Source organism: Cucumis melo, chromosome 12 (genome assembly GCF_025177605.1).
Source record: "Cucumis melo cultivar AY chromosome 12, USDA_Cmelo_AY_1.0, whole genome shotgun sequence".
Taxonomy (NCBI): domain Eukaryota; kingdom Viridiplantae; phylum Streptophyta; class Magnoliopsida; order Cucurbitales; family Cucurbitaceae; genus Cucumis; species Cucumis melo.
The window spans coordinates 25,000,162-25,007,825 of NC_066868.1; the positions used below are offsets into that span (position 1 = coordinate 25,000,162).

At 32.8% G+C, this 7,664-nt stretch overlaps 2 protein-coding genes across 2 annotated transcripts; both read left to right on the plus strand.

Annotated features, from left to right (window-relative positions):
• The first annotated feature begins 1,025 nt into the window (after positions 1-1,025).
• LOC103485133 (uncharacterized) lies at positions 1,026-2,723 on the plus strand. Its single transcript, XM_051080070.1, has 2 exons — positions 1,026-1,197; positions 1,519-2,723. Exon 2 carries the CDS (start codon positions 1,534-1,536, stop codon positions 2,590-2,592), a length of 1,059 nt encoding a protein of 352 aa, XP_050936027.1. The 5' UTR covers positions 1,026-1,197; positions 1,519-1,533; the 3' UTR covers positions 2,593-2,723.
• A 3,038-nt stretch (positions 2,724-5,761) lies between these two features.
• On the plus strand, positions 5,762-7,664 carry LOC103485124 (uncharacterized). The gene is made up of 2 exons (XM_008442596.3): positions 5,762-6,169; positions 7,113-7,664. The coding sequence occupies exons 1-2, from the start codon at positions 5,890-5,892 to the stop codon at positions 7,490-7,492; spliced, it is 660 nt and encodes a 219-aa protein (XP_008440818.1). The 5' UTR covers positions 5,762-5,889; the 3' UTR covers positions 7,493-7,664.

Consider the following 7,664-nt stretch of genomic DNA (forward strand, 5'->3'; position numbering starts at 1 on the left):
TTCTCCACTATATCTATCAAGCAAGCTCTTCACTCTTCTCTAATTCAAAACAATGAATCCAATCTACGTCGATCTCCGTCGAAGTCCAAAATTCCCAAAAAATGCAAACTTTTCATTTGGTCTGGATGCATAATGGAGTCTTCACTTTTGATATTCTTCAAAGAAGGCCGAAAAATCATTGCCTCAGCCCAAACCGGTGTGTGATTTTGTCATAAAAATGGTGAGACTACAAACCATCTCTTCCCTTCATGCAACACCTCCCAATCCCTATGGAACAAGCTTGAAGCCTTGATAGGGTGGAAAAACAACAATTATAATTGTGGTAGCGTATGTGAAAATCTATGCTCTATCAACACCAAAAATAGATCAAAAAGGTATTATCTATTTTAATGCTAACTGTGGTGGCAAATTTAAGGTTCATGAGAAAAACAATAGAACTTTCAACAACAGATTTGCTAGCACTATCAACGTTTGAGAGGATATTCACAAACTCACGGTTTTTGGTCCTCCAGATACAAGATCTTCATTTTGTACCTCCTTTCCATTAATGAATGAGGGACATGATGAGAGTGTTAAAAGATGCCACCTAGTGGGATGCTTGGATGCACCTTTGGACGACCATATTGTATCATTTTCTAAAATAATTTAAAAGTTGAAGTAAAAAGGAGTTGTATTAATTTGGCTTTAACATTTCTTTTTAAGAAAAATTAAAGGATATATTATGAAAACCCTTTATTGACAATTATGATATTTTCAAAATTAGTGTTTGCTTTTCACACTGTCTAAATTTTTAATACATTCTACACTCCATAATTGTGGCCAATCCACGTTAGCAATTTGAAAGTCAAAAAAAAGTTGCTTTCAGCTGCCACCCACCACTTTTGGCATCTACTTATGTTATAATAATAATAATAATAAATAAATAAATAAATAATAATAATAATAGTCTTTGCTCCATTCTCATATATATATATATATATATATATATATATATATATATATATATATAGCTCCTAATTGAATCCTAATACATATCACTCCAAATCCACCTGAATCGTGATATATATCGCTCCAAATCCATCTTTCCCTTTCAAATCCTTTACCTATCAAGCTCTACAACGATTTTAAGTTCAAAAAATAGTGGATTAGAGTACGAGCTCGTGGAGAGATTATGGGAATTTGAGAGCTACGACAAAGGTATGATCACTAAATCATAATTTCGTAATTAAGAAATTGCATGTTATTAATTTCTAAATGTTAGATTTTGGATTATAGTAAATTACATTTTAATTCTGCTGCACATGTCTACGGCTTTTCATCAATATTATCATGCAATTCCAAACTTATTGAATATAAATGAAGTGGGGGATGATGAGGATATTATTAGAGTACCCAGCTATTTAGATTGCTTTAGTGCATCTAGTGAGGCTGACGTATATTTTCAAAAAGATGTTTATGTGTTTATGTTCTTATAAAAAAACTACTTAAATTCCTCAAGTCAAATTGGTTTGGATGTAGTTAGGAGGTTGATGCATGATAAGGCACGATACAACACAACACAATACCATGGAGGATTGGAGCTCCCGAAACGTGTCGGTGCATTTTCTGATAGTGAAATTGGAGGAAACGGTTAAGAAGATGAAAAGCGTTAGCGGAAAAAAGGCTATCAGTGATTGTTTGTTGGCTTGGTTTTCTTCTGCCTACAATCAGCTCGAGGCTCGGACTAACGAGGTTTTTTCCAAATTAAACAAATTACCCTTACCCTATATCCCCGCACCAATTTGGAACGTAGGTTTAATTGCTATCTCATCACCATCCAACAATAACTCCAATTCCATCTCTAAACCGGGGCCTACTGAAGATACTCAATCCCATGGTAGGAGGCGGACGCGGTCACCTAGCCTCGACGACACCTCCGAACACGAGCATAGAGACAAACGGTTAAAATTGAAGGAGGGTTGGAGCTCGGGCGTTGATCGATTGGATGATTTGATAGAGAGAGTGGAGGAACTGGTTAAGAAGCTGAAAGGCGTGGACGGGAAAAAGGATTCGGTGAATGGTCCATTGTTGGCTTCGTTTATGTCTGCGTTCACTCAGCTCGAGAATTGGACTGAGCAGCTTTTGTCCGCATCAACCGTGAACGAACCATCATCACCCAGTAAACTAAGCGCATCAAACAACTCCGATCCCAACATTGAAGTGGGACCAGATACTCCAGAAAATTCCCGTGGTAAGAAGACGTCAGGGTCGAATAGCCGCGACAACAGGTCCGAAGAGAAGAGAGAAACCAAAATTAAGGCACAAACTGATCAGAACTCGGGCTCTTCTCTAACAGTTCCATTGGATGATCTGATAGCGAGAATGAAGGAGATGGTTAATATGCTGAAAAGTGAAGGACGTTTGGTGAATAGTCCTTTATTGGGTTGTTTTGTGTCTGCACAGACTCTACTCATGGCTTGCGCTACCGAGCTATTGTCCATATCAATTGGAAAGTCAAAGGCACTACATCATCAGGGAAGTGAAATTTCTGTTAATTACAGCTCTACTACTACTAATGATACAGCTGCTGATGGTAATGGAGAGAAAAAATAAGATTAAAAAGCAAAAGACCATGATACAGCTGCTGATGGTAATGGAGAGAAAAAATAAGATTAAAAAGCAAAAGACCATGAAGAAATTATTAACCACAATCCTCCTAAAAACTCTCCATACTCTCCAATATAATACTCTAATTATCTTGAGATATTTTTTTTTTACGTTAATAATGTAATGTTTGATTGGATCCACATCTCGTGCTCTGATCTTTAGTCTTTTCCTTTCGTTGAAATTGAAATAAAATTATGGTTATTATTATTATTTTCCTTTCTTTGCTCTTTTAAGGGTACGTCCTCACGGCCTCACCCTCTACTTTCATTTCTCATCCTTACAAAATTCTGCATTAATTATTTGATGGTGCGAAAACGTGTAGAAGGGAATTCTAGTGGGGAATTGTTTCTCCTTTTAAATTTTCTTTAACAAAAATCAAAGAAATTATTTGTCAAGGAAAAATTTCAATTAAATAGCGTTTACCACTATGGATCTTGATTTAAATGGTTAATCTCTAATTAACCATCCTTTAAATTAATGGTTTATTCAACGTGGAAAAAAAAAGTTAAATAATTGACAGATTTTGTCGCCCAAATCCAAATTAAATGTTTAACTTAATTACAAACTAAGAGCTAGTTCCAGTAGAAGTTCGGATCGAATACACGGGACACGTGAATTTATCTAGCCAAGGGGGGTTGGAGTTGTTTTCGGTTGCAAGAAAGATAAATAGCAAAAGTAAAGGTAAATTTGAAGAATTCAATATTAAGAAGAACCTAGCTTGGGTCGAGACAAAATTTTCCCTATTCAAAGTATTTGTTTATTGAATTATCATTACTTAATTCTACGTATCATTTTCACCTAACCAATTTAATTAGTAAAGCTACCTAAATCATCTCAAAATTCTAATTATTCCAATTTAGCATGATGAAAAGTCTATTAGTGATATATGATATTAGTCTATCGGTGTTTATCATTGGTATATTTGAAAACACAACTACTTTTTAAATTTTATTTTTTCGATTTAGTAAAAATCCCTCCATATCTTTTATTTATCATTGGTAGATTGATACAATATATTAGTACCAAAAGAGTACCAATCTAGTTGGGATATTCCAGTACAACTATTAATCCATTTATATGTCAAGGCAGGGATATGTTTTCGATATTCTGGGGTGGGATTGACTTGACTTTGTAGACAAAGAAGACACTGATTTACAACTTCAAAAATAAAGAAGAAAAATTACTTAATATTAGATCATATTAATTAGTAGGGGAAAGAGAACAATATGGGCTGGCAATCGTCTATTTTATTAAATTATCAAACGATAGCAATCGCAACCTAATACAAGTTTTTTTTTTTTAAGAAAGAACTCAGTACTCAGAACCTAATACAAGTTAGTACTCAGAAAAGAAAAGAAAAAAGAAAGACTGATGCAAGTCTTTACATAATATAAAAATAAGTCTAACAAAATGACTCGTACCAAGCCTTTACATATAATGGAAAAATATAACAAGCCTCGCACTGATGCAAGGCTTTCAGTGCGACCCTTCTTTATTGCATATCATAAAAAGAAAAGTGAAGATTCCACTGATCATTGTAGCAGTGACCATCACACATAATGCAAATTTCTCTAGCTTTTGTTGTTTTTCTAAGATGTGTATGGATATGCCATAATTGTTGAAAGTTAAAAGCATATTTTAATTTGGCTGAGTTACCCACAAAATTAAGACATTTGAAAGTTATATATTAATAGATAATTGTTGGGTACATTATTTACTTTAAATGTGACATATTCATCATTGTGTTTTTTGAAAAAGATACTTGTGAGAGTTGAGTTTTAAGAATTTGTAGGAAAACATCTGCACTTTAATTAGTTTTTGGTTATCAAAAAACAACACAATGATGAATATGTCACATTTAAAGTAAATAATGTACCGTTAAGATAAACCATTATTAGCTATTTATCCCAACGAGGATCCCATATTGTTGGTTACCATCAAGTTGCAATATTTGTCATTTAGTTTAGAAGTTGTGTAAGACCTACTTTTGAACTTCTACCATTTTATTTATCAACGATTTTGTTAATTTTTAGTAGGATACCGGTAGAACAAGAATGATCTTTTTTTTTTTAAAGATACTAGTGAAGGGAGCTAGAGAAGAACTACCCTATCACAAATTTTATTATCAAAAAAGGAAGTACAAAGTGTTTTCCTTTTACATAGGTAGATTACAGAAAGCATTTATGTTTAATGCAATTGAGGCTTGACTGTAGTTTTTGAAAATTTTGCTTTTTGAGGACCAGCTTCCAGTGAGGGAGCAAATATCTTTCCATGTGTTCTGGTAGGTTGAATCTTTCTCTGTGAAGATAAGTTTGTTTCTCCCTACCCATATTGTCCATAAGGTAGCTATGGCCGCATTGAAACTGATGATATTCTTTGCACTACTGCTTGTTAACCTGCATAAGTTCAAACAGAGGTCTTTTACATTTGTATTAGTCACAGGAATGCCCGTTTCAAGACTCCATAGTTGCCAAAGCTTGTGGGCTTTAGGACAGTGTATGAATAAATGATTCATGTCTTCAGTAAGATATCTCAACTAGGTTGACACATTTATAACATCCTCATCATTGATGATTTTATTTTTTACATCGTCTTTATGTTGGAGGAAGAAGTTGAAGCAAATAAAAAAAATAAAATTTTTTTTTGTTAAATTACATTTTGATTTGTACGAAAGTAAATTTAGATTAAAATTGAAATTTGTTTAGTTGGAAAGAACAATCAAAATAAGAAAAACGAAAACGAGAAGATTTTACTTTTAACACTATTCGATAACGTTTTCATCTATGGTCTTTTGAATTTCTCAAATGGTTAGAAATCTTTTACTTAAATTGATAATAACCTTTCCTAATTATTTACAATAACTTAAAAGAGAAATGTTAATAGTAAAATTCATGAATGAACTCAACAAATACAAATCCTTACATAACCAAACTAACCCAAGTAAAGGACTTACCAAATCCTTTCTTCTTCTTTTGTTTGGTGTCTCTTTCCTTCAATTTTTTTTTCCCAAACCCAATGTCCTGCCACATGACACATTCAAACACAAAGGGGTCCACCATCTCCTTTCCCTAAATTTCCTTTATCATTATTGCTTTTATTTAATTCATTGTTTTTATCTTTGTCATCATGAACACAAGCATTGGCTTGATCTGAGAAATTACCCTTTTTGTTTCCCATCTTAAATCCCCAAAGTCAAGTTCTCACATCACATCAGACAGAAAGATAAAGGTTGCAAATCGAAATATGGAATCGAGAGGGATTCTTAGTCCGAGGAGATCCAACCCCAATAGGACGCCACCTGCCCATCTTCCTGGCAGCACATCTGCCCCTGAATTAACCATTCAGTCAGCAATTCCCAGTACCACATCCAATCGGCGCACAACTAAGAAAGGCAAAGCAGTTGGGTGTGGCTCTCGTAAGGATGGTTCGGGTTTGAGTCATAAAAAGTTTTCTGATTATTCTCCAAATCATTCTCCCAGCCCTGCCAGAACTCGTGATCTTCAACAACTTTCTATTCACGACGGTGAGCTTTTACATATATTACTTCAAACATTTTTTTAAAAAAAAATTCATAGATCTACGGCAAACACGAAGTTAGAAAGTTTAGTTTAGATCTCATTCATCAAAAACAGGAAAGCCTAGTTGGATGAAAGTTTCGTAACCATTTCAATTTTTTGTTTTTCTTTCTAATTTTTCAATTTTTGTTTATTAAAAAAAAAACATATATGTTTGATAAGTTAGTTTAGTAGAATATATTCTTTTGAAACTATATTCTTTTCATTTTCAATTTTTCTCAATAAATTTTAAAAACAAGTTTCTTAATTAAAAAATTAAAAAAGAATTAATTAGTTCAATCAAAAACAGAAAAATAAAAGTATTACCAAACAAGCTCTTCATTTTTAGTTTTATGTTTTTTATATTTATATTTTTTTGTTATCGCATTCTTTATTTGGGTTATTGTAACGTTTGAATTAAAGTAGAATAACTTAGATCACATCTAAATCATACCAGAGATTACAACTCTATAGAAAGTCTTATCAAAATAATAGCTTCTAGTTATATCAAATAAGATGCATTTTTTTATGACTTAGCACGCTAAAGTGTGTTTGACTTTGATTAATCCTATGTGCAGTGATGTTTTTAATTATTATTATTATTACTTAATTATGAGCAAGAAGCTTAATTTCAAACTATCAACATTTAGCATGGTCTGAACTTTTTTAGTTTTTAGAACTTAGTGTGGATTTTTAAAATCACGGTAAAGAAATCATTGTAAGGAAACAAAGATAACCCTTCAGAAACGAAAAACTAAAAATCAATTGTTTATCAAATGAGGTCTGATTTATTAATTCAGATCATATCTGATGGCTATTTTGTTTATTTATGGTTTAAATTTTTTAAATTTGTGTTTATTGATTCTCACAATTTCTTATTTTCTTAACTTTTACTCTCAATTTGTTTATCAGATACAAATGAACAAAATAATCCTGAAAGCAATACTCCGATATTATCTAAAATTTACAAAGAGATTGCATTTCATCGTCAAGGAAAGACATCCATTAAAACTTACTACGAAAATCTCAAGCAATTATGGAATGAAGCAGCTTCTTCAACCTGTACTAATTCGCCTCAATCTTCCTCCAATATTGCAATTGTTGATCACATTGAGCTCATGGAAAGAGATAAACTAATGCTATTTCTTCTGGGACTAAAGGATTCGTATTCCTCACTTTGCTCCCAATTCCTTCTTAAGCCATCTCAAACGGTGGACGAAGCTTATTCTACAATAATTAGAGAAAAAAAAGGAAGGAAATGCAGCACTTCCAAAAAAGAGGCAAAGTACTAGTGAAAAAACATTTGGTTTCATTTTTTCAGAAGCAACCTTTCTTCAACAGTTGTGATACTTATGCATTTTTTTTAATAGTTTACATCCTTATATGTTTCATCGTTTCTCCTTTAACATTTGAGTCCAAAAGCGATGCCTTTAAATAAACAAAGAGTACACCCTTTGCGCTCAA